At 36.3% G+C, this 26,988-nt stretch overlaps 3 protein-coding genes across 5 annotated transcripts in view; 1 reads left to right on the top strand and 2 right to left on the bottom strand.

The window, feature by feature from the left end:
• Positions 1–2,593: 2,593 nt before the first annotated feature.
• Positions 2,594–13,591, bottom strand: gmpr2 (guanosine monophosphate reductase 2). 2 transcript variants are annotated; one of them, XM_030162680.1, is made up of 10 exons: positions 13,528–13,591; positions 13,008–13,154; positions 10,356–10,475; positions 8,006–8,089; positions 7,736–7,909; positions 7,578–7,659; positions 7,369–7,475; positions 5,642–5,684; positions 5,368–5,527; positions 2,594–4,363 (listed from the first exon to the last, which is right to left on the bottom strand). In XM_030162680.1, the coding sequence occupies exons 2-10, from the start codon at positions 13,092–13,094 to the stop codon at positions 4,174–4,176; spliced, it is 1,047 nt and encodes a 348-aa protein (XP_030018540.1). In that variant the 5' UTR covers positions 13,095–13,154; positions 13,528–13,591; the 3' UTR covers positions 2,594–4,173. The 2 variants fall into 2 exon arrangements, with proteins under 2 accessions (XP_030018540.1, XP_030018542.1); XM_030162682.1 differs by having other exon boundaries at positions 13,008–13,160; positions 13,534–13,582.
• A 187-nt stretch (positions 13,592–13,778) lies between these two features.
• Positions 13,779–16,346, top strand: nedd8 (NEDD8 ubiquitin like modifier). The gene is made up of 4 exons (XM_030162851.1): positions 13,779–14,131; positions 14,213–14,260; positions 14,333–14,415; positions 15,412–16,346. Exons 1-4 carry the CDS (start codon positions 14,114–14,116, stop codon positions 15,521–15,523), a joined length of 261 nt encoding a protein of 86 aa, XP_030018711.1. The 5' UTR covers positions 13,779–14,113; the 3' UTR covers positions 15,524–16,346.
• A 656-nt stretch (positions 16,347–17,002) lies between these two features.
• Positions 17,003–26,988, bottom strand: part of slc7a8a (solute carrier family 7 member 8a) — a 41,000-nt gene continuing 31,014 nt past the window's right edge. For both annotated transcript variants that reach the window (XM_030162501.1, XM_030162502.1), the window contains 6 exons: positions 24,302–24,425; positions 23,971–24,074; positions 22,773–22,869; positions 22,515–22,664; positions 20,900–21,077; positions 17,003–19,801 (listed from right to left, as the gene is read on the bottom strand). In XM_030162501.1, coding sequence (XP_030018361.1) covers positions 19,647–19,801; positions 20,900–21,077; positions 22,515–22,664; positions 22,773–22,869; positions 23,971–24,074; positions 24,302–24,425 — 808 coding nt within the window. In that variant the 3' untranslated portion in view covers positions 17,003–19,646. The remainder of the gene's footprint in view (positions 19,802–20,899; positions 21,078–22,514; positions 22,665–22,772; positions 22,870–23,970; positions 24,075–24,301; positions 24,426–26,988) is intronic.

Raw genomic sequence — 26,988 nt, 5'->3', positions numbered from 1 at the left:
GTGAAATTTCCATGTGTGTCCAGCACCTCCAGGCCCACCTGACCACTCCGGTGTTACTGCAAACTCATCCTCTGACCGAACCAACGACTCTAGGTGGGGCCAATAAGTGCCCCCAGCATGGCAAAATGGTGGAGTATTACTGCCTGGACGACATGACCTGTGTATGTGTTTCCTGTGCCATTGAAGATCAGCACCGCCTCCACAACATGAAGACTTTCTCCACTGCCCACAAAGAGCTGATGGAAACACTCGACACTGAGCAGAAAGCTTTACTGCTGAAAACAGACGATGACAACATCAGTCTGGAAAAGTGGGAGAAGAGTGCAACAGAGAAGTTGGACCATTCCAGTGTGCGTCTCCTTGATGCTGTGAAGAACCTGCGTGACGTCACCCTGGCCAGTCTCCAGAGCTCAGTCTCTGCCCGTATGGTGTCCATCAAAACCAGCAAGAGCAGCATACAGGCAGCCCAAAATGAGAAGGACACCTTCAGATTCCTGCAGATGTATTCTCAGGTGCATCAGGATGTGGAGAAAGCGAAGACTGTGGATCTAAGAAAAGGACTGGAGCCTGGAAAAGATCGAGACAAACTGGTTGGGGAGCTACGACAAGATGGTGAAAAGATGGTGAAGCAAGCCACCGAGTTCTGGGGATCTTTGTTGACTCTGGTTGACCCAGAGAATCACCAAGAACTCTTGCCGACTGCTCTAGACCTGACCTTTGACCCTCAGACTTTGGGCCCTGGAATGTCACTGTCTGAAGACAACAGGAAAGTTTTTTCCAATAGCTGGATGAAGAAAAATGTTGGGTCCGCCCACATGTTTCGCATTCAGAGTACCCAGCCATTTTCCAGCTTTCACAGATGGGTGGTCAGCATTTCAAAAGCCTATAGCTGGATGGTGGGTGTGTGTGACCAAAAGAATACAAATGATATTAAAGACAGAGACATCTATGGATTGTCCTGTGAAGGTGACCAGCTCAGTTCTATAACAACAGAGTATAATGACGTCTTCGAGGCATCTCCCTCAGAAATGAGGACTGATGAAGAGCCAAAGAAAGAAAAAAAGCGCAATGTCTCTTTTCAGGTGATCAAGCCTCCAGTTGAAGATGTGGCAACCAAAACTGGATGGCTAGAGTTAATAGAGGTCATATGGAGCTTCCCTAACTCCTTATCATTCTTCAGCAGGATTGGCAAGTACCAGAAAATAAAAATAACCACCATAAACATCGCCTCCAACAGCTGGGAGATGTCTCCATTTGTTTGCTTAGAAGAAGAAAAATCACAGAGTGGAGTCACTAAGTCAAAGACAGACTCAGCCACAGCTCTGGGAGTCAAACAACCACTCCAGAAGATATGGAGATGCCCATGTGGGAGGGAGTATACTGAGACCAGTGATGGTTACACATACAGAGGGCGCTTGTACCAAAGGAATTCCCGAACTCCATGTTCTTGCGGTATAGTAATTGGTACTCCAAATGTCACAGAGGTGCTTTGTGAGCTTCTGTAATAATGATGCTCATTGTTTTCTATAACCAGCATATGTACATATCATTAATCACAATTTTCACACTTAAAAACCTTAATTTTATGTAATCCTTGATTTTATTGGGTGAATGATCTTCAATGCTAAGTTCCAGTACAGTGCGGTATAGGGCTGACAATGCAAACTTAAGTAGCAATACTGGTATCACATGGGGAGAAAATTTGATTATTTTAAAGCTACAGTAAAGGGAGCAAATCTGACAATGCATATATGTTTACATAAAAATGAAGACATTTTATACTTTTGATGACTTTATTATAAGATGTTTTAGTTAATAGATTGTCTACAGCTTTAATTAACAACACACAGCACCAGATTTTACCAAGTCATACCAAAATGTCCGCTCGTCTGTCTGTGAGGCTTTTATCAGATATGGAATGTGAAACTTAACAGTGAGCATGATTCAGCTCCACCCATTACTCTGTGTTTTTGGCACACAGGCTGGTGACTCAGGCTAAATCCTCAGAACAACAGCATGTGCACCACAAAGCTGACTTCTGTAAAAAATGGGACCTCACTGCTAATCATAATGCTAATTAATGCATGGCATCAAATATGTGCAGCTGTAAAATGTTAGTTTAGTGTTAAGTCAATATTCAACTTGTCAACAGCTTGTGCAGCGATTGTTTTAAGCTTTCACATTGTAGCAATAACCTTAACATCCTGAGACCCAGGAAAGGAATAGTTTTGGCTTTTTTTTAACATTAAATAATTGTCTTGATTGGAAACAACATGATGCAACATTTTTTTCAGATAGATTTTTTTTTATGTCCTTTGCAGTGGACAGTGTTTGTTTTTTAATAAATAAAGCTGTAAAACTCTTGTCCCCTACAGAGGACAAAAATGCATTGCTGGGTCTCAGGAGGTTAATTTAGTTCCAGGGATTACACTTTGGTGGAGTTTTGTGGAAGTATGTTGGGTCTACTCTAGTTCATGGTGTTTGGCTCCATCTAGTGGTGGTAAATTTGCTATTATTGTGTCTCAATATCAGATCAAGAACAAGAAAATTCATTTACTGAATAATTCACAAAATAAAGCCATTCAATTACTAATAAGATGTGGAATGTTTTTATTGACCGAATAAAATGTGAAGTGATAGAAAAACCGTTGGTAACCGTGCATGTAACATTCTGTCAAATACAATGAATGCGACAGTATAAAATGAAACAACACATGAATACAGCTTGAATTCAGTACTACTACCTACAGGCTTTGCAGGTTTGGTGAACCATGTTAAATACTGATGGTACAAAACTATAAGACCTAGATAATTTCATGGAAGGACCACTTACTTCAAAGAAGGTAACAGAAGAAAATATGAATGTGTACAGTGATTCAACAAGCTAAAACCCTTTGGTATATATCAGGAAGCAAAGACGAGAACAGATTAAATATATAGTTGGGTTTTTTTTTAACTTTAACAAATCTTTTATAAAGGTAGGACATCACTACTAAATGTGTGCTCCATATACAGTCTGTCATAATGTGCTCTAGTGCTGCATATATAATTAAGGTTTGCACTGGTCCATATATCCTACCAAATCTATTTAATTAGTAAAATGACAAAAAACGTTTTAGGACAAAAAAAAGGATAAGACCAAGGGAAATTTACAAAGCACTATTACTGCCAACATTTGATATTGGGAGAATAAAGTCATAACATTTAAAGGACAAAGTCAAAACATGATGAGAATAAAGGTATAGAGCTGCAACCGATTAATCAACTCCAAGTGATCCAAAACAATCATTCAACCACAATTCTCCTGAATCAAAGCTTTGTTTCCGTCATTTCTCTGCTGTTAAACATTGGTTCCACTGTTGTGTTTCACACGGACGCTTGTGACACACAAAGAAGCTTCAATTCAGGAAAACTGCAATAGAATATTTCCTTTCAATCAATTAGAGTCGATTAATTGAATCGGGAATTTTGGCATTCGCTTCAAACACCTAATCGATTAATCGGTTGCAGCTCTATAAAGGTATGATGAAGTAATTATAATTTGTGAAAGAAGACTTGTTTTTCTGTTTTGTTACTGTGGCGACAAATGGGATATTACAAGAAAAGTTGTAATTTTTGTTGAAATATTCTGACTTTATTGTGGAAATATCAAATGTTTATTTCCCCCTCAGTCTACTTCTAATACTCCATTGTGACCGTTACAGTTTAGATTACTCCAAATTAAATATTAAGTGCAAAATTTAATAATTAAGTACAGATTTTTTTAAGTACAGTTTTTTAAAATCTTCCATGGCAGTTGTACATCATGTATATGCTCCTGAATCATTTAAGACAGATCGTTTTTATAAACTCTAAGGCTGCAGGTGACACCTACGCTGTCATTTTTGCATAAACGTTGAAAAACCTAGAGAAGCAGCTTATGTTGGACTGATCACACACTTTCTTAAGACACTGAACCCTTAAATACTTGTTGGCTTGTATGAAAGAATAAAGAAACCAAAGGCGACCCAGTTGGGGAATGTTAACTTTTGGAAACAACAAAGAAACCAAATCAGAACACAGAAAAAGGAATGTGTCTGTCCCTTTGTGTTTACCTGTGCCTAAAGCACACACAGCATCCTGTGGTCAGACAGGCAGCGTCGCAGGCTCAGTCCCCGATGCGAGGCCAAATCTTCAGCTGTCATTGCCGAACACAGTGTTGAGCTGCTGCGTGACCCTGATGAAGGTCGTCCTGCGGCTCAGCTCCTTCAGTTTACCAGCGCCGACGTATGTGCATGTGGAGCGGACCCCACCCAGGACGTCCCGTATTGTCTCGTCCACGGGGCCTTTATAGGGAACCTCCACCGTCTTCCCCTCTGATGCCCTGCACGCAAACAAAATATGTGTTCTGACTTTTAGAGGTAAGTGGTTAACATGTAAATAACTGGTTTTTAACTACACTAAATGGACAAAAGTAGTGGGACACGTTGAAATCAGGTGTTTCTTTTCTAACAGGGGTCTGGGATACAAAACGAATGTCATAATATAGTTTTAAATTTGGATAAATATCATTACATTGCATTGGTTAGTTTGGTTTAACTTGGTTTCTTTGCTTCCAAAATGCCTCAGAGATGTTTTTTACTTAATTTCTCCCAATATTGATTTTGTTAAAATTGATGTTTATAAACTATATGGACAAAAATATTGGGACACATCATGTCTACAGCCGTTCATGCTGATTTGAGATATAAACATATATATTTCCTTAAAGTTTAATGGGATATTTTTCTTCCTAAGTGAGATGTGAAGAAAGTAGTTGGTTAGTTGTGGTAGAAAATTATTATTTACAGTCAGAGCATAACAAATATTATCTCAGAATTCTGACTTTTCTCATAATAATAATAAAAACATATATATATTGGACTTCAATTTTTTTTTTCCAGTGGCCCTAATCCTCTTCCGTAAGAAAGTAGATGGTTAGTTGTGGTAGAAAACTATTATTTACAGTCAATGCATGAAAAATATAGAAATTTAGAGGTAGAAGTTTTAAAATCATAGTCATGGATTAAAAAAATAAATCAATCAGTGTTGAGATAAATTAAGTAAATCCATCTCTGAGGCATTTTAGAAGCAAAGATCACAATTTAAACAAAACTAACCAATGCAATGATATGGGGCACATTTGCATTTAAAGGGCCAGCCCTCAAAACGACCTTTCTGGTGTCATTACTCAGAAATAGGGCTGAAGATGGACCTGTGGAGTTGAATTAATGAAGAATTCAGACCCAAGCAGAGCATTTACAGTTTATGTAGACCACAGGGAAATGTTTTAAAATGCATAATTCCATTTAAAAAAAGCCAAATATCACTCCTTTAAGGGAGTCTGACCTGTACTCAGCCACGCCTCCTGCATGTTTCTTCATGGCCGTGTCGGAGCTCATTCCGTAGAACAATTTGTACTTCTTGCCTCCTTTCTCAATGATCTCGCCTCCACTTTCTGTGTGACCAGCAAGCATACCGCCGAGCATGACGAAATCAGCCCCCGCACCTGTCACATGGAAAATAACACTGGTATTTAAATACTATATATATATTATTCAAAAGACTTATTTCTACACAAAATGTTTTTAGTTATGGTTGTGCTTTAGTTGTGGAAAATTACCAAAAGCCTTGGAGACATCTCCTGGACAGGTACATCCTCCATCCTGGTCAAAGAGAAAAATAAAGTACTGCTATATGAGACAGCTACACATGTCATTAGGAAAACATTTACATATGGAGATACAGATAAACTTACAAAGAACAATACAGGACAGCCTGGAAGCTCTAAAGCAGGGGTGTCAAATTCATCTTAGTTCAGGGGTGAACTAAGTCCAGTTTAATTAATTCAGTCCAGTTTGATCTCAAGTGGGTGGGGCCAGTAAAATAATAGTATAACTTAGAAATAATGTCAACTCCAAATTTTTATTCTTTGTTTTAGAGCAAAAAAGTAAAATTACATGATGGAAATGGTTAAATTTGCAAACTATCCTTAAACAAAAAATGTAACTAACCTGAGCTTCCATTAACAACCTGAAATTTCTTGAGAAAAATAAGTGCAATTTTAACAATATTATGCGTCAGCTTATTATTTATACATGTTTATCATAACTTAGACATCACAGTAGATCAGCAGAGATACAAAACAATCAGTAACAGCCATCTGGACCTGAAATGATCAATACAACTTTGCAAATTTATCCCACAGGTCAGACTGAACTCTTTGATGGGCCAGTTTTGGCCCATCAACTTGGCCATTGTTGCCAAGTTCAGACGTAGCAAGACAGTCATTTTAAATCTCTTAAAAGATCCTGAGGCTCATGGGACAAAAAAAAAAAGTGACCTGCACTGAACCAGTGGATCCACTGGGCTGTGGTCTATGAAGACACATACTGAACCTCAACCCAAATTACTTTCATCTCTTTCTCCAGTTTCTTCTTTTGGCATTTTGAAGTTTTACTTACAACCTGGTTACATTCCACCATCACAAAATGTGAATTCTTGTCAATTTTTCCCTCAGTTTTAAGATTTTACTCAGAAGTGTATATGAGGGAGAGTCAAAACGTTCTCAGATGAGCGCTGTGTCACTGGAGATGAAACTTAGATCTACCAGTTTGACCCAAAGAGCAACATTCAATCAAAAGAGTGGCATCCAAAAAGAGCAGTTGGACATGTCAAATCCAAGGCAAAGGTCTGTTAAATATGTCTGAGAACTTTTCGACTCTCCCTTGTACCTGTCTTAACCCATAAAGACCCAGACAGCCACCAGCAACCACAATCAGCTACTGGTATAAAATGTTTAATAACTTCTGAACCACTGATCCTATCAAAACATGTGAATAATTGGTGTAAAATGCAGTTTGTCATCTTTTCATGGTCATCAGATGTGACGCATTTGGATGTTCAGAGGCTCTGTAGTGAACGAGGAAACACTATCTTCTACAACATTGATTCACCAGTAAAACCCATGGAGTTGGATCAATGACAGTAGATGGGGACACTGGGTTTATGTTCAGTTTTGATATCTTTGCGTAAAAAGTCACTTTTTCTTCAGTTTTCTCTGTTTCTGATATAATAATTCTCAACTTTAATCTGAGATTTTATGAACATCTACATGATCAGTGAATTAAATACAGGAAAATACATGATTTTCTCTGTAGGAAATGCAAAAATACAAAGGATAATATTGTAATAAATGGCAATAAATCACATAAGAAAGGTTAAATTTGGAGAAAAATTTATTTGGGAACTGTCACAAAAGTAGCACTGGGTCTTTATGGGTTAAAGGAGGCATTTTTTTGGTAAATATGTTAAACAAGAACAGTGTTTCTATAAAGCAGAGCTACTCACAGAGATAATATGGCCCCCTAAGCCGTGGGCTGCATCTGCACACTCAATGACAGCACTGAGCTGGGGGTAGCCCACCCCTGTCTTCTTGCGGGTTGTACACACAGACCCTGCAGAGAAAAGACCACATGGAAATAAGACCATTTCCAAACAGGAAACTGCATTTGTGAGTACTGTCTGTGCACTGTGTGGACATGTCGGACTGTGATCACCTGGTCCGATGCCCACTTTGATGATGTCAGCCCCAGCCAGGATCAGCTCCTCCACCATCTCCCCTGTCACAACATTTCCTGCCTACAAATTCAACCATTTAGCATCATGTATGACAACCTGAACACTGACTTATTGAGGCCCTTTGACATGCACTGACCATTATAGTGTGTGTGGGGAACTTCTCTCTGACGTCTTTGACGAAGTGGACAAAGTGTTCAGAGTAGCCGTTAGCCACATCCACACATATGTACTTTAGCTGAGGCACCGCCGTCAAGATGGCCGACATCTTCTCAAAGTCTCCTTCACCGGTCCCTGTGCTCACTGCTACACTCTGTAAAAGACACACAAAGACAAACAGTGTATACCACCACTGATAACCACGACGAAAGAAAATAGATGGCATGGGTGGGGATTCAGCTTTGAGTACCTCCACACATTGTGGCTGATTCCTGGCAAACTCCAACCAGTCATCAACAGTGTAATGCTTGTGGATGGCTGTGAAGAGACTGAACTGGTGGAAAAGATAGAAAACAATTTATTAATTTCTACTATGAACAACCACATTCAACTTTCTTCATTCATTTTATGTCATTAGTCACACCAAGGAGGTTATGACCGGACCCATGCTCAAACAAACAACCATCCACTCCTACTCATCCACGTTAGTACTGAGACATAAACTGACATACTGATTGTGACCAAAAGTAGACAGTGATGATCTTGAAAATCTGTTCTATGATCTCCAAAGATTCCTGTACGATGTAGTGTATTCCAGTCCTATCGGTGCCCCTCACCAAGATACCGATGAAGCTCTGGAGTTGGTCCCCGAGTGCCTTCAATGGCAGCCCACTGCGCCTAATGTGCTATGAGCTAATGCTAATGCTAGGTACTATGTATGAATTAGGATGGGTAAAATGGAGAGACTGAATTTCCCTAATAAAGCAAGTTTTGTGTTTGTTTTTCAAATGACAACATGATAAAACACTACATACTGCACCCCACAATGCATTATAGTCATCTTCTACTTAATTATAAAAACTACATAATTACTTTTCTGTTTAGTGGTAGACGGCAACTAGTACCTATATCAAAATACTGGAAGGTCTCAGAGCGTCTGAGTGAGTGTGTGTGTGTGTATCTGCATGGTTCTGAGAAATTGAAATGTTTTTAACTGCCCAATTTCATGCCTACAGTTGAGGAATAGTCCCATCTCCACTTTAAATATCTCAGCAAGTTGATAGGACCAACATTTTGGGAGATATTAGTCATTTTGGAATACAATAGCCTTAAAATGACGTAACTCGGTTGACCGGAAGCGCAGTACCACACTGCATGATGGGAAATTTTACTAACTTCAGTCCCTTGATATCAGTATTAACATAATGTGCTAGTTTAATATATTTGACCAACATCAGAGTTTTTTTCTGTTATTACATACATGGGTTATGCATATACAGTTTGGGAACTTTAGACAAAAAATGATTTGTCAAAAAAAAAAAAAAATATGTAAGGGTTCCACAATGAATCAGATTACAATCTCAATATCAGCAGGTATAAATGCAACACACTGCAATTTAATGGTCCAGATTTAGGGTTATCTAACTTCAGAAACTGGAAAAAAAAAATCAACATAATTCCTGAACAGAGGGAGGTACAGTTAAATACGTTTTTAAAAAGTTTTTCTATATTTATGCTACAGTTATGCTCCTATGAAACAATTATTCATTATTGCATCAAACGAGGAGTTAAGCATAAGCTACTTTCTGTGGTTGTTCTATCAGTATAATGTAACCTGAAAGTCTAGACCGCCTGTTGTTTTCTTTTGGTGAAGCCAGGTGAGGAAATTAGGGCTTGTCCTCTTTTTATCAGACAGCTATGTAACAGTTGGATTAGAGAAGGACTGCATTTAGACTTCATCTTATTTTGTTCATACAGTTTTAGGTCGCTGCACATTGTGATGGTCACAGCCACACATTGAGTAACATCTGCACAAACATTTACCATCTCATTAGTTTCATATCACATTATTTCTATAACTTTGGTTAGCACATGGTCTTTTTAGTTGCATTCAATCATTCATTAAACATACACAGTTTAGTTAATTTTGTATTTGTTTATTTCAACCTTACATTGGTTATATAGAGTGCACATATAAACATTGTAGGGTGAGTATTAAGTTATTTATTTGTGTTTTTTTTTTTGTTAAAATAATCCATTGTTCTGCGGTTTGAGTTACCGGGTAGGGTGGAGTGTCCGGTCCTGATGTGGCAAAAGGTGTGGCCAAGGGTGGAGCTGGACTAAATGCTGTAGCCACCTCATCAGACCATACCATGTGGTGTGATGTCATGGGGGGATTTAGCTTCAACAAGGCTTTAGTTGTATTAAATTATAGATAGTGTCCATTTTGTTTTCCCCTTTTGTGTTAGATGGTTTGGCCAAGCCACTACATATGTTCCCCCCTTTTCCTCATTGTGATAGTTCAGTTTTTGTCAGTTTGTTTAGCTCATCCGTTCATGTTCTCAGCCTTAGTTGCGATTATTTTGAGTTCAGTTCTGTTATGTTAACCTCTTTTATATATTTAATTGCTAAAATCATAATTTGTAACCATTTTTGGCTAAATAAACACTCACATCTGAAGCTTTAATCTCCTGTCTCCTGGTTGCCTTACTGTTCAGTCCCTAAAACACTTTGATAAAAAACAAACACCTTTCCCAGGTGTTTCCAGTCCAGTCCACCTCTGTGCTGTGTGTTGAGTGAAGCCATGTGTGACGTCTTACCTGGTGCAAAGCCAGGGCCATCTCGAAGGTACCCACTGTGTCCATGTTGGCCGCGATGATGGGAATCCCTCTGTAACTGCCCTTGGAGTTCCTGAACGTAAAGCTCCTCAGTAACTCCACCTGCAGGTTTACAGGGCACCGTTACAGGATGGGCAAATTTTGAGGTGAATAACAGTAAGTTAGTGTTAGGGAGAATTGAACTACATGTTGTCAATATTTTTATCTAAAAAATGACAAAAAATCCCAAAATGTTTCCATTTGTCCATTTGTCCATTTGTCCATTTCTTTTTTACATATATATTTAATGGTACAAAAAGGTGAGACAAAACAGAAGAGATCAAAATACAATGAGTGACATGACAGAGTAAGTGAATGGACATGTGTATCAAGTGTACATGTATATTCAAGTGTAGACGCAAACAATTATAAAAAATATGATAAATAGACATATAAAGGAAAAACCAAGACAGGAGGATGACAAAAAATAAAAGAAAACATTTAGTTAAATACATTTGTCACATGTTTAACTGTCCACCTCATCATTTTATAAAGTAGTTAAAAATTCTTTTTTCTGAACTTTTTTGACAGTTCTCCCTTGGGTAAGTTTTACTGTGCTTCAACTTCCTCTGAACATTATTCTGGACTCATTTGTTGTAAAAATAAATAAATAAATAATTTTAAAAATGCAATAAAATTTGATTTGCACGTGTTAAATAGGATCACAGCAAAACACTTAGTGGACAAAGCTATTTAAAATCATTGTTTGGTCCTCACCCCAAAACAAAGCAGACCCTTATGACCTCTGTGATGCACGCTCTCTCAGTTTTGTCAGGTTAGATATTAACTAGCTGACTAGCACATCTTGTTTCTCCTGTGGTCAGCTGAGAGTACTTTAGCCACCTGGAGGTGGTGGGGGAACAACACAAACAGATTTGTAAGATAAAAGTTTATGTTTTATTTCTTTTCTACCTCATTTATTGTTATTTATTTAACCAGACACATGTATATATGTAAATATCTATGCATTTGTATCTATATATTATGTTTGTGTATGTTGAATCACTGTGTTTGTTCTCCTTTTAAAAGTGTTTCTCGGTTAATTCCAAAATCATTTACTTGATCAATTTAAAACCTCAGACATTTAACTTTTCTGACCGGCTGGTATAAATCTATAAAGAAAAACATTTTTCTTTCAAAGTAATTACCAATTAGTTACAATAATGTGAGCATAATATTTTTAGCAGGTAGCTGATGATACATGTGGAGGGAGAATGAGAAAGCCAAGGGTTTAAGGATACATGCAATTCAATGCAGGGAAAAATAATTGTATTCTCTATTTCTAAGTAAGGTAATATTTAGTGACTGATAGATGCCTGTTTATGCTGAGGAAAGGGGATCTCATTTCATCCAGACAACAAAACAACAGACAATTTCACAACTCAAACGTCTACATGTCACATTATAGTGCCAGTCAGGTATTTGTGAATTGTGGTGTTTGATGCTGTGCGGCTGCTAAACGGCATTTTATTTATTCATTCATGTGCAGAGTTACAAAATTATCTAACTCAATTGTACTGTACTGATCTGTTCCATGATTAGTTCAGTATAGTCTACATCTAAAACGTGGTCTCACTGGTGATTGAGCTTTTATGTGTGAGTAAAAAAATGGATTTATGCTAATTATTTTCTTTTTTTATTGTGTATGTTTTTACCTACCCTATGGACCTAGTTTTTGTGCCCTTAACTGAGTTTCACAACTTTATACAAAAAAAAAGAAAAGAAAACTGTCCACCACAAAGGGCATTCCATAAAAAATTTAAAAACTGCATCTGAAAAAACTGCTGCATCATGATGTTCCCAATATAGGCACTTATTTAACCCTTTCATGCATAATGGTCACTCCAGTGGACAGCTAGCTGTTCTCTTGTATATTCATGGATTTTGTTGTTCTTTTCTCTTTTTATTTATTTTTTATTTTTTTACACACATCTTTATTAAAGTTTTAAGACACTACATATCTTTTCTGGCATGAATTGGTAACATTATGTAGATCTCTCCTGAGCATAAACCCCCAGAATCACAAGCCCTCCCCATAGCTTTCACATAATTTATCAGTAAATACATGTTTCTGTGCATCAAAAATTAAACGTGTGGTGTCCAGCTGGGTGGACATTTTTGCAACTTCATGAAAAATACGCTCATAAGATTTTTTAATTTTTTTTTTCGTTATTATTATTATTTATTTTATTTTTTTTTAATTATTTTTATTTTATTTATTTATTTATTTTTTAGTTATTTTTCAGAAGAAAATTTTCAATCGCATTGTTTTTTTCATGCCTAAAGAGGAATAAAAACACTCAGAAAAAAAATTGATTAAGGTTCTAATAATTCGTGCATGAAAGGGTTAATAAAAAACAAAAAAAGCTTGTACTTTGCTGACATTTCCTGGGTCTCAGGAGGATAATAAAGCCTTAATGTATATGACAACAGTTCTAGCAGTGCAGCAGTTTGGACCCACAGAGCTGAAAACTAACCCATACATGGATAGACTCATACCATAAGAGCATCATAGTCAAACTCTAGTCAGTCCACCCTCCTACAATGGACACATACTGACACTTTTCCTGGAAACCTCCACAGCTGTACACTGACCTCACTCCTGGACTTGAGAGTGCTCCGCTTTGGACGAAGGAGGACATCCTTGAAGTCCAGCTTGATGTCATTCTCAATGCGGGGCATGTTGGAGACCGGATACGCAGGTATTGGTTGTAAATGAAGTGGAATGGAGCAGTCTGTTTACTGTGGAAGAGACGGGTCAGATTAAGACTGGGTACATGTGGAGGGTCTGGAAGGCAAATGAAAAGTTCAAACGAGCCAGAGCAGTAATTACAGTTTAATACAAAAGTAATAAGGCTGTCTTTTTTGCTAAGCAGCGTTTTCTAAATATATAAAATTAAAAATGCTACCAAATGCTATTGCTAATCCTGTCTAAAGTCATACCGCACAGGTCAGAAAAGCGTTGGCTCTTTGGCCTCGTTACCAAAATTCAAGCTTATGCTAGCTCTACGTCCCACTATTGAAGCTACCTTTGATATGTATTCAAAACCTAATCATAAAACACTAATTAGTCCATGGCGAAGTACTTAAAACCTTTGAAAAATAAATAATTTACCTTTAGGAAAGTATGATGACTCTGACTGACAGTGCTGCTGCCTGTTTCCTTTTTTCAATGTTTACGCGGGAAGCTTTACGGGGGCGGAACGCCGGCAGACAACCGCCTTGTAGTTCTTTTAGCGCCTCAACGTATGGACGTCTCCGTATAAAAAACTACAAATGTAAGACCCGCTTTGGGACACTTAGCAAAGGTGTCGCGAAGATTATTTTCAGTGTCACCGCATACTAATTTCGGTTTGATTAAGTTAGAGCGGTACTAACTCGACTAATAAGAGACATTTTTTGGCGGTTTGTTGGTAGGCTTTCAGACGCTTTGTTAAACAAAATATAAACCCGAAATTAGCTTGTACCGGAACTGTCGAGTTACAGTGGAGGGGTCGGTGGGATTTACTGGGAAACACAGGAAACATCCATTCATTTTGAGGAGAATACAGACAATATCGTGTTTGTTTTCCAAAGCAGCTAAAAACACAACCTCAATCATACTACAGGTTTTGGGAACTTATATAATATTCCTACTTCTGCTTTAACTACTTAAAAAAATAAATATAATTTAAAAAAAAAAAAAAGTCAAGTCAGGAAAGATGCTTATTAAAGTAAAGGTAAGCCTAACGATTACCTGCTAAAATAACCTCACCTGCTGTTGACAAATGTAATAACCTTTACATTAATTGATATCACAGACACTCACCGGCAAGGAGATAGAGATTGACATAGAGCCCACAGACAAGGTACATTATCCTGTTATTGTCTGCACATTTGTTTTGTTTGTCAGGTATGTGATGTACATTATTTACACACAGGTGGAGAGGATTAAAGAAAGGGTGGAGGAGAAAGAAGGCATCCCTCCTCAGCAGCAGAGACTGATCTACAGTGGAAAACAAATGTAAGTTTTACACACCTGGCTGCAAAGGGAAACTTCATCATATTCAGGGTTTTTATTATTAACAAAACCATACAGACAAACAGTTAGATCAGGGGTGCCAAGCTCATTTTAGTTTCATTTAGCCCGAATTGAACTCAAGTGGGCCGGACTAATAAAATAATAACAGTGTTATGACCTGGCTCAGAGGCCACAACAAAGAAGGGGAACACACTATAAATGAAGTTTAACACAAGAATACTTTATTAACCCTTTCATGCATTAATTATGTGAACCTTCATCAATATTTTTTTCCTGAGTGTTTTTATTCCTCTTTAGGCATGGAAAAAAACAACCCTTTATTGTCTATTGTTTATTTCCTATTTCCGATACACGAATTCACAACACCGGATGCTTGGAATGCAACGTCCTGTGTGCATGCTCATGCTGTGGCCAGTGGAAAAGCCCAATCTGAGAACCATGAGCCCAAAACAATCAACTTGAGTGGTCCATTCAGAATGTGGCAGTGTTTTGTCATCAAACTAAGAAAACATATCTAACTCTAATTCAAAAACAGTGTCTGATGTACCCAAGAAAGGAATTGAATTCAGTGAACGGCTGCCAAATTGAACAATTTATTTGACCACTTCTGCAAATAAAAAAAGAATAAGGTCTGCTGTCTCTCTTTATTAGAAAAAAGCTTCTTCTCAAAACAAAAGCATTATTCATCCAAACGTACTGTACTTCAAAATAAAGTTGATGTTTCAACACAGAGGCTTGAAGAAAGTTGTATTTTTTCAGTCAGCTATGTAGTGATCTTTTCCTGAAATTCTCACACTGGTTTCAAAATAAATATAACGGTGTAGGTTTTTTCTCATAAATCATCCTAAATGTACAGTTTATATAGGCATCTTGTAGTTCGGGCAGGGTTGTTAAAATGATCCTTGTCACAGATGTAATGCCTTTGAATTTTATTATCTGACGTCTTCTACTTTGCATGTTTTTCCTGTCTTTTCTCAGGAACGATGAAAAAACAGCGGCAGATTATAAAATCCAGGGCGGCTCTGTCCTCCACTTGGTTCTTGCTCTGCGAGGAGGACACCGAAGTATTTACTCTAAACGTGCCTTGTAGCCGTCGCTTTGAAAACTACCTTAACTTACAGCTCCTTCCTTAAAAACAGATTCACTGGAGAGTTTTGGCCGCAGAATCACCCAACGATACTGCAGCCATTTGTAGATCAGGATCTACTCCTGTCAGCTGAAAATGTGTTCAAAGCATTGCTTGACCTTTGAAACATTGCCATGAGACACTCAGCTGGAAGAAAGGGCAAAGTTACTGTAATCTTTTAAAACAAAAAGCTTTTCCTATAGATGTATAATCTAGAGCTGATTTAACTGCTATGAAAAACTACTGTACAGTATTTTCAGGTTTCTTTTTATTGCTCTAAGGAGGGCGGGCATCCCTGACTTTCCTAAAGCTCACAGGTTATCTTTGCTTCACTGACAGTGACACAGACTTAACTGTAGCATGAAGATGCTGTAGGGAAATCGCTGTTACAAATCATCCACGTTATATAATAACCTGAGGCAAGTGTCTGAGTATCACTCGCTTGTTCTGCAAATCAGCGTTTTTAGAGTCATAAAGGATGGAGAACTGCAGATTAAAGTAAACGACAAGTGTTTCAAATCATGTACCACACAGTTGTTACTATTTCATTTGCTTTTTGTCATCCTGTTTGACCTCAAATGTTGCATAGATTCATGCTGAGGACAATGGTTTCTGATTTACATGGATATTGTTAAATTGGCTTTTTATGTTTGGAGAAGAGACTTTATGCTTTGGTCTCGTCTTTTCAATTGCTGAATCAGCCCACAGTGTGTACTGAAGTGTGTGGAAAAAGACCTGACTTTGGATTAGAATGTCAATGGAATAAACAAATACATTTATACTTTTGCCTTTGTGTGTTTTTAATTTGTTTACGTAAAAATTTTGCTTTTATATTTTTTTTGTGTAATTTCCCCCTGGTGGGATAAATAAAATCTTATCTTATCTTATCTTATCTTATCTTATCTTATCTTTTATCTTATCTTTGTTTAGTACTTATTCAATTGTAATGACACAGCAAATGTCCATATCAAACAGCTTTACAGTTGGTTTTCTGTTGAAAATAAGCCACAAATCACTCATTATAATACAAATAATTTTTCAGAGTGTCCAAAAAATTAGGTAAATAAATGTGACATGCATACGCTTATTGAAACTGTGTCATGATGGATGCCTGCTGTAAATGAAAGCTAAAAGTGGTCTGAAGAATATCAAGTATAGACTGTTTTTGGCCAGGCTGTGTAATTTGTAATGAGCTCTCCAAACTCTGTCCATTTACTTTTCAGCTCTTCCAATTAAAAGTGTTATTCATCCCTGCTTTAGAGTTCCAGTTCATTATAATTAATCTCATACATTATTCTGAAAATTCATTTTTGGTTACATCCAATCCATTATTGTACTTTTTTTTTTTTTAGTGTATTTTTAATCTTTTCAACCCAGATGAACCCATTTGTTTAAAATTTTCATTACAGCTGAATAAAAAAGGCAACAGAAAGACATATCTGTATAGCTTTATACTTTATTCTCGTCACACTCACCACCAGTATGTACATTTATACGACAGGAAAATAGACACGCCTGTCTCACAGTATATAGGCAGACTGCAAAAAAAGCAAAAGGCAACTTAAATTAGTGACTTATGTGTACAAAAAAGTAGTTAGAAATCGTTCTAAATAAGTATAAATGACTATCAAAGAAAAGAAAACTTCATATTTCCATCATATTTGGTTTGTGGAGGCTGTATCTTATAAAGGAGGGGCAGCAAATAAAGGAAAATATTGGAGCATTTTGAGTTGTTTTTTTTTTTCAGTATGTGGTATTAATGTCTTTATTTTATGTTTGTGTTGGAGTCTGTGTTGTACTGGCAGCTGATAGTTTTTTGACATTAGCCAAGTCCATTTCTAAGCTAACAGTAGCTAGTGTGTACTGAGGTATTGAGTGCAAGCTTTAGGATTTTCACAGAAAAAAATGAGCCAATTCTAACAATTGTTGCCATAAATTAAAGCAACCGTGACAGTAGTTATCTTAGAAATGGAGTTAGTTAACATCAGCGACCCATATTCCAGACTTCAACACAAACTTCCCATAAGCATGCACAAATATCGAATCTTTAAGCAGTAAGTTATGCAGGATTTGACTATTTTAAAGTAGTTTAAAACTGAGCAGCTGACTGACATTAGACCCAAAATGAGTATTATATAAAAAAGAACCTTGAATGTTTTTATTACATTCTTTAAAGCGGTCACAGTGGAAAAAAGTTAAAAGACAGGGAGGATTTAATAGAAACAGGACCTGAATTACAACTTCATAAAATACATGTCAGTGGTTTTTATTTACTATGAGATAAAATACAGCCTTTACATGTGTTTAATGTCAATACACAAATAACAGGCACAGAACACATCAATGTACTTCTTAAGACGTCGAAGACACCCTGTGACCCAGACAAATACTGGCCCAGTTTTAACAAATGGTACTTTCCTTTATATTTATACACTCATTTCTCTTGTCAGTCTCTTGTTTTTGTGGGGTTTTTTTTAGAATGGGGGGGTCTCCTGAGGAATAAACATCTAAAAACACCAGTTATGTTCAGCACTAACAGATAAAAGAGGCAATCAGTCAGATCTGTGGCGTTTTTAGGCAGTGAGAAAGCCCTGAGACTGTAATAGATTACATAAGGACTACAGGATTTGATGTTTGCAGGTATGTTATTATGACAGATACAGCGGAAGTGTTGATACATTACTATTACCAGACAACACAGACTCCACGGGGCCATAATAGGGGTACATGTTAATTTTTTTGCTGGTGCCTGTCATAATATTGCACTAAAATCTCTTCTAGTGAATTGTATCATACAATTTTTTTTTTTTTTTAAATTTCTACAGCCTAAAATAAAGCACAAAATTATTTAAACTATTTGTTAATCTAAAATAAAAAATACACTTTGTCCGTAAAATATGTAAGACAATCACTGGTTTTTCACACAGGCATTCACATGTGTCGGTGTAGGGATTTGCACTGGATCAACAATGCAAATGTGGCGGTGAAAACAATCATGTTTTGCCTATTTATTCCTTCTAGTATCTAGTCTATGTGTCCAGACTGGACTTGCAGTTTTAGCAGGTTAATTAGATTTTGCGTAGTGTCCGTACACACAGAGAAATCGGAAAAACTGACATTTTTGGTGTTTTCCATAAGAGTCTAAATGCAAAGTACTAGCATCAACATCTCTCCACATACATCAAATGTAATACAGAATATTTTCTAATTAAGGCAATTAACAAGAACTGTGCACCATTTACCAGCATTTTGGCCAACACGCAGTACAGATCACACTTCAGCTTTAAGGTATATACCTCCACATTAGTAAAAAATAGGCCCAGATGAATACAATATTGAATAGAAAAAGAATATCTAAAACTAAAATTAACTTATTAAAACTAAAATAACAACAAATGATATAAACAATTATCACAATTACAAAAAAAAGTGTTTGGAATCACAGTCACCTTTAAAAACACAGTACTTAGTGTACATCACAACATGAAATCAGTTGATCTGAGTAGGATTTTCTGTGTTGACAATCAGAAATACAGCTTTGGTGTGTTGTATAGGTAGCAAAATTTACAATGTGGCAAAAAAGGAAGAAAAAAAAAAAAGAACATCAGAAATGTTGAAAAAGTATTTTGTGTAGCCACAGTTAGAGTCTTTTGATGATGATGATAATATAAAAAAAAATACTAAAAATAACACAGGAGTGTGCAAGGAGTGTGTGGAGGGAGAAGATGAAGCAGGATGATGATGATGATGATGATGAAGATGAGACGTATATGTGCCTGTAGAAACATGTACAGAGGAGGTGGCAGCCTTTATTTATTGCACTTTTGAAGAACCCCAGACTCATGTTTGGGATCATATTACTCTAAATATCACCTACTACATTTGGCATAGAAATTATTGATTGATACAAATACTATAACCAAATACAAATATTAAACAACAGCTGTGGAAGTGTTCATCATTATTTCCATTATAAAATATGCCCTGTGTTTGCAGTTGTGTGTGCATGTGCATGTGTGTTGGTGTGTGTGTGTTTGCATCCACACATGTCTGTTTATTTAAGGACCAGGTAGAAAATAAAGGTTTTTTAGCAGTCTGCTGATTTATGGTTGTCTCCGTCCCCTTGGGACAAAGGAGACCTGGCCTCCTTCATTTCTTCTCCTTCCTCTTCGTTTGCGCTGCTGCTGCCCATGGCCGGATAAACCACCACACATAACTTCTGACCCAGGTATGTCATTTTGTCTGGAAGATGTGAGAGACAAACAGTTTTAAGTTAAAAATGTATGCGCCGGCTGATAACAGACTCATTTTAACACTTTTTTTCAATAATTCATATAATACAAAATGCTAATAGTTCCACACTGAGGATAAGAACAAGCTAATAATTCAAGATAAGACTCAAAATATAGTCACAATAATCTTATAACAAAGTCAGAATTTTACAGAATAAAGCAAAAATAAAGCAAAGAAGATGAAAAAGTAAAAGTATATATTTTGGAGTATTCAATAGTATTTGTGTGTTATAAAGAGTAATAAACAGAAATACAATTTGAAATATCACAAAATATTGTAATAAAGTATGTGCATATATGAAAATGACATAATATTTATGTTATTTTGAGCTATAAAACTAACTACATCCTGCTGGTCCACTCAGAGAAAATGTGTCAAAATTAAGTTATTTTAAGCTATTTTCAAAAGTTAAATGATTCTGGTTCAAGTCAGATATTGATTAGTGATCGAACAATTTAATAAAAGAGGGGAGTACATATGATCTATGTAAAGAAAAAAAGCAATTGTCTGTTTCACAATTAGTAAAACACAAGATAACATTTTTTAAACTATACAATCTTTTTTTTTTTTACATTTTTGCACATGGGGTGATGAATCTTACAATAACCCATGGGATATTAAACAAACACAGAGCAGAAGAATATCTTTTACTGGATCACATTATATGTTGTATAGAGCTTGGGAATATAAAACACAAATGACTCCCTTAACCTGCTTTTGCATGAAGACTATAAGCAGGGAGGGTCACAGTTAGCATTAATATTATTAAGAAAAACACAAAACACAAAATATACCAACAGGACAAACTCCATTTACATCACAATTTTTGTTTTTACATTTCTTTTAACATATAAAATAAGCCAGATTCGGGGCTTATTAAACATTGGCTAAGTGAGAAAATCCTTTACATTAAACTTTGCTCCACAGACAAAATAAGTTTGTTTCCTAAAAGACACTTAATTTACCTTATGATATTAAGAAGCTGTGGTTTAATAATGTAAAATATTCACCCAACACAGAAACCCATAATACGATAATCCCACTTACCAACAAAAGCGTCAAAGCACTGTGGCTTGTTGTCCCAGTAGACTCCCAGGAAATAGACAGGGACGCCAGTGAGCATGATGGCCAGGCCAATACCACACACCACAGGCTCAGAGTAAAGTGAAAAGATGAGCAGGAAGGCCCAGAAAATGAGGTAAATCACCGGCCAAATGAGGCTGATCTGGAGGAAATAAAACAAAGGGTATTCACACATAGTTATATATAAGATAGCACGTTGACCCGTGTGGATCCACAGGTTCTAGATGTGGTAGTTTTTATGCTGTTGTGTATTTGTGCATGCTGTACCGCATTTGTCCAGCAGTCACCGCCAAAGCATTCTGGCCATAGCAACATGATTGTAAGGCTATTGTATTACAAAATTATAAATATCTCCCAAAATATTGGTCCTATCAACTTGCCATTTTCAGTAGTCTGTTCCTTAACCAAAAATACATAAAAAAATTGTAAACTGCAACAGTAAATTCTGCACGGATTTTGTGTGAATCCTGAGACACACACACACACACACACACACACACACACACACACAGAGGCTGCTTAACTTTTATAATACAGATGAAAACATAACATGCTATCCAGGGTGCGATTAGTCAAAAAAACAGAGGAAGAAATGATTTTTTTTGGTTTTGTTTTGTTTTTTCAGAGCGGGAGGGGGGCATAACTAACTGAACTAACGCTGGCGTGAAACAAAAGTCAAACTTTACACTCTTTCAACGTCCAACTCCCAGGTTCATTATACAGCAGATCTTATACAAAATTTTCACAACTTTTAACCTGTATCCACTGGACCCCCTCCACTGCTCTATGGGCCCCCCCCACATATGCTGGGCCCCATGATATTTGTCACGTTCACCCCCCCCCCCCTTTGTGGCACCCCAGTGCATGGGGACGTTTGCGAATTCTGAGACTGACGACAGTTCGGTACAGATAAACATTAGTGCCAGTAATGTAGGATATAGGTGTAAGAAAACACACAACCTGCCTGTTATTTCAGTTGGTTGTCGTCCCCCCCCCCCCCCCCCCGCAAGGACAAAATTCATTGAGTAAAAATAGGGATGTAAAAATCAGAGGGGGAATTGATTCCCCCCATGCCCTCTAACAAATTGCACCCTGATGCTATCACACATGTATATAAATATAATACACATGATTTGATAAATGATGTTCTAAAGAACCTGTTTACATGCACAATAATACTCTGATTCTTATCTGATTTATATCAATATCATCTGATATACTTTATCATATATAACAGCAGTAATCTGATTATAAGAAATCAGATTAACACACCTGGATTTCTCCCAATACTCTTCACGTATACGGGTTAATCTGATTTATTTCACTTTTACATCTGTGCAGGTGTAAATACAATTCAAATCATAGAAAACTGAAGTTACAGAGTCAAATGTGAGCAGAAGACAATAACAGGAAATTGCAGTCCACTATCACTATTTTTTTTTTTTTTGAGTATTGCATTTCTTAAGTGCATGTAAACGCATCACATCTGATTATTACAATAATCTGATTACTCCCAGGTATCAGATTATCATAGTCATGTAAACAGGCTCATTGATGTGATTTGACACCAAAAATTCACCTTGATTGGTCGGTGCATGTCAGGTTGTTTAATACGCAGGACGATCTGCCCGGCAACAGTGACTCCGTAGAAGAGGTAGTTGATGAATCCCACGTAGTTGATAAGAGTGTACATGTCACTGGTGCACAGCATGAGCAGAGTGGACAGACACTGAGGGACAAAAGAGAAAAGGACGTCACACACAGGAAGTCAGAAAGTTAGTGGTTTTTCTGAAGCTTTAATGTTGCTCTGGTCTAAAAAGGTCAATGTGGTACTCACAGTAAAGAGCAGAGCAGGGATGGGAGTGCAGCGTTTCACATGGATCATGGCCAGTAGGCTGGGGAGGTGGCCCTCTCTGGCCCCAGCAAAGAACAAACTGGAAAGAACAGAAGTACAATGTGAGTTATGTGCAAAAAGTCATGCAATAAATAGTTCACAGACTTAGATAGTGATAATACTGTTCATAGATATTCATACTGTTTTTATAGACATACACATTTTTTTCATCAATATACATACTGTTTTTATAGATGTAAATACTGTTTCCATAAATATACATACTGTTTTTGATATACATACTGTTTTTATAGATATTCATACTGTTTTTATAGACATACATACTGCTTTCATAGATATACATACTGTTTTTTTAGCTATACATACTGTTTTTACAGATATACATACTGTTTTTTTAGACATACATACTGTTTTTATAGCTATACATACTGTTTTCATAAATATACATACTGTTTTTATAGATACACATACTGTGTTTATAGATATACATACTGTTTTCAATGATATACATATTGTTTTTATAGATCAACATTCTGTTTTCAAAAATATGCATACTGTTTTTATAGATATGCATACTGTTTTCATAAATATACAAACTGTTTTTATAGATATACATCCTGTTTTCATATATATACATACCGTTCCTATAGATATATATCCTGTTTTCATAGATATACATACTGTTTTCATAGACATTCATACTGTTTTCATAGATATACATACTGTTTTTATAGATGTACATACTGTTTTCATAAATATACTTACTATTTTTGCAGATATATATGCTGTTTTCAGAGATATACATACTGTTTTTATAGATATAAAAACTGTTTTTAAACATATGCAAACTTTTTTCATAGTTTATATATCTATGAAAAAAGTACACACTTTTTTCACAAATATAAACACTTTTTTCATCAATATACATACTGTTTTTATAAATATACATACTGTTTTTATAGATATATATAGGCTGTTTTCATAGATATACATACTGTTTTCATAAATATACAAACTGTTTTTATAGATATACACACTGTTTTCATAAGTATACAAACAGTTTTTATAGATATACACACTGTTTTCATAAATACATACACTGTTTTCCTAAATATATATACTCTTTTCATAGATATACATACTGTTAATATGAAGAATGACTGATCTGCAGCCAACGTACCGTGAAGAGGTAAAGAGGGAACCGTTGACTCCTCCAAAAGTGGACAGAGCCACAGAGATGGGCATGATCCAAGCCATGACCCCCAGCAGCTTCTCACCAAATGTCTGAGATAAAAACAAAACACACACATGTCAACAGATTCACTTCTTCATACGTTTTCAGGCTGTAAACGGTGCTATGACACTTTTCAAAGGCAGTAGACTCAGTATTATAGATGTGTTGTGCACTGGCCAATATTCTCCACTAGAGGGCGACCAAATATTTCTATTATCAAGGTGTATTTTGTGAGTGATGTCAGAGATCCACCCTAGGTTACGTCAAATATACTCACCACGGCAACGGCGTTGGAAGCAAGCAGCTCCTGAGGCGTCATGGCAGTGACGTAGGCGATGTTGGCGAAGACGTACACGAAGGTCACCAGGGGGATGGAGATGTAGATGGCACGAGGAAGATTCCTGGAGGCGATAAGAGGACAGTTTAGAAGACAGAGCATAGGGTAAAAACTAAGAAGGAGAGAGAGGGGGATTTAAAGTAGGATATTAAACATGGAAGAGGAGGTAGGGAGGTACATTCATGGATAAAACATAATTACAGAGGTGGGTTTTTTGTTTTAATAAAGGAAGAAACAACACAGGAAATGAAGAAATAAACCATTTTTATCGTCACACGTTTCAGGTTCAAGGGCGAGACATTGAATATTCCTCTTATAAATGCTTCATGTGTTGCTGTATAAATATTAAATCAGGGGCTGGGATCAGCAATAGAACTGGACTCTGAAACAGTGAGGGAGGTTTTTAACCCTTTCATGCACAACGGTCACTACAGTGGACAATTATTCTACAGCTGTTCTGATATATTTATGGATTTTGTTGTTTTAGTTCCATATCAGCCAACACAGTAGATGCTTATGCACCATCCCATAATACACTGACATTCATACCATTACTGTAAGTTTACTGTTCAAGATAAATCTGATCTGCAGCAACATGTTTGAGTGTAAATCAGTTGCTTGTTATTGTTATTAAACTGAAATTAAAAGGTTTTTATTATAATTATTATTATTATGTTGCATATTATCTCCATGAAGTGAGTAATAACTAGTATGATAGTATGTTAAAATGTGACAAAACAGCAGATTAGCAGCATTAAAAATGTTTTTATATCATAGTTTTCACACAATATATCAGTAAATACATGTTTCTTTGCTTCAAAAATTAAATGCATGGTGTCAAGATGGGTGGACATTTTTGGAACTCCATGAAAAATAGGTTCATAAAAAAATTTTCAACCATATATTTTTTTTTTTTCATGTCTAAAGATGAATAAAAACACTCAGGAAAAAAAAAAATCTTGATTAAGGTTGTAATAATTCATGCATGAAAGGGTTAAGCTTCCTAACCTTTTAACATCCCCCCTTTTCATGGAAGCCTAATATTTCTTTTTAAATAATTCTCTTTATTAAGGTTTTTTTTCATAAAGCATATTTATCAAAAATAAAATATGCAGTATGTATACAGAAAGAAAAAAAAGCAGACAAGAGAAAATCCCATTATTAAGCTCAGTACTCATATATTTGCAGTACTGAAGAAGTCTATGAATGGTTGCCATGTTTGGTGAAATATTTCCAGTTTCCCTTTCAGTAAAAAATCTTACTTTTTCCAGCTGTAAATGTTTCATTATGTCTTGTAATGAAGCCAAAAGAGTTGTATTATGTATTACATTGTATTATCCTATAAACATCTAAAATTACTTTCCATAATAGCAAAAAGTTAGAGTAAAGAATTTATTAAGAATAATTAAAGCTGCACAATATATCTTTTGAGCATCGTCATCACAATGTATATGTGTGCAATAGTCACATCGCAGGTTCTGCAATGTATGTTCTCATGTAATTCCAAGGGTACCTGACACACACTACAAACAGCGATCCACCAACCACAATCGTTCTTAATCATTTTGCCAAAGCAGACCACGCCCCTGCACATGGAGTAGTCACTGGTAACAATGTTGAAAAATGAGCAACAAACAAGAGAAAACCAAACAGCTATTATATCCTCCTGAGTATTTTTTCATATCGCAATATATTAAAAAAAATCGCAATGTCAGTTTTTGCCAATGTCTCGCAGCCCTAGTAATAATAATAATAATAATAATAATAATAATAATAATAATAATAATAATAATAATAATAATGGATTAGATTTATATAGCGCTTTTCTGTTAACACATACTCAAAGCATGTACAATGGATCCATTATTCATTCACTCACACATTCACACTCTGGTGGTGGTACAGTACATTTGTAGCCACAGCTGCCCTGGGATAGGCTGACGGAGGTGTGGCTGCCAAACCACACCAACGGCCCCTCCAACCACCACCAAACATTCACACACAATCATACACCAGTGTGAGTGACACTGGAGGCAAGGTGGGTGAAGTGTCTTACCCAAGGACACAACAAATTAAACAAATTAAAGAAAAACACAAAGTTTCATCCAAAAAAAAGGGAAGCCACTTGGCGTTCTTCAGACAAACTCACACCGGGACAAAGATTAAGATAAAAAATCTACCTGGGTTCAACTTGAGAGCACCTGGTAATTTACTTTTTTTTGACATAAAGTTTTATTTTTCTAAATGCATCACCTCTCTGTAAGTAGATTTGACTTGAGGCAATATTAAAAATAAATAAATCACATCACAGAATAATAATTGCAAGCATTTTCAAGCACTTCAACTAAAATCCAAGCACTTTTCAGACCTTGAAAACACAAGCATTTTCAAGGATTTCAAGCACCCGTATGAACCCTGTGCATCTGTCACAAGTGGAACATTTTGGACAGTTTCAGCTTTGACAAATGTAGCCCATGTAAGATCTTGGATTGCAAAAGTGTGTCATGTGCACACAGAGGACAGATGCACGTTTATTTGGGCTTTTGTCCAGTGATTTTCTGTGATTCTTACATCTAAATCTTATTTAAAGTGGTCATGGAAGTCTAATATAAGTGGAAGTTAATATT

Source organism: Sphaeramia orbicularis, chromosome 18 (genome assembly GCF_902148855.1).
Source record: "Sphaeramia orbicularis chromosome 18, fSphaOr1.1, whole genome shotgun sequence".
In the NCBI taxonomy this organism is placed as follows: domain Eukaryota; kingdom Metazoa; phylum Chordata; class Actinopteri; order Kurtiformes; family Apogonidae; genus Sphaeramia; species Sphaeramia orbicularis.
The sequence above is the reverse complement of the archived record's forward strand: the minus strand, read 5'-3'. Positions and strand labels throughout refer to the sequence as shown.

Bases quoted from the DNA above. Each gene is read 5' to 3' on its own strand.
- gmpr2 (XM_030162680.1), bottom strand. From the start codon at position 13,094: ATGCCCCGCATTGAGAATGACATCAAGCTGGACTTCAAGGATGTCCTC. The intron at 8,090-10,355 runs GTAAGACGTCAC...CTTTTCCACCAG, and splicing joins TGGCCCTGGCTTTGCACCAG to TTCAGTCTCTTCACAGCCAT. The intron at 7,910-8,005 runs GTACTCAAAGCT...TGTCTTTTACAG, and splicing joins ATCAGCCACAATGTGTGGAG to AGTGTAGCAGTGAGCACAGG.
- nedd8 (XM_030162851.1), top strand. The intron at 14,261-14,332 runs GTACATTATCCT...ATTTACACACAG, and splicing joins ACATAGAGCCCACAGACAAG to GTGGAGAGGATTAAAGAAAG. The intron at 14,416-15,411 runs GTAAGTTTTACA...GTCTTTTCTCAG, and splicing joins ATCTACAGTGGAAAACAAAT to GAACGATGAAAAAACAGCGG.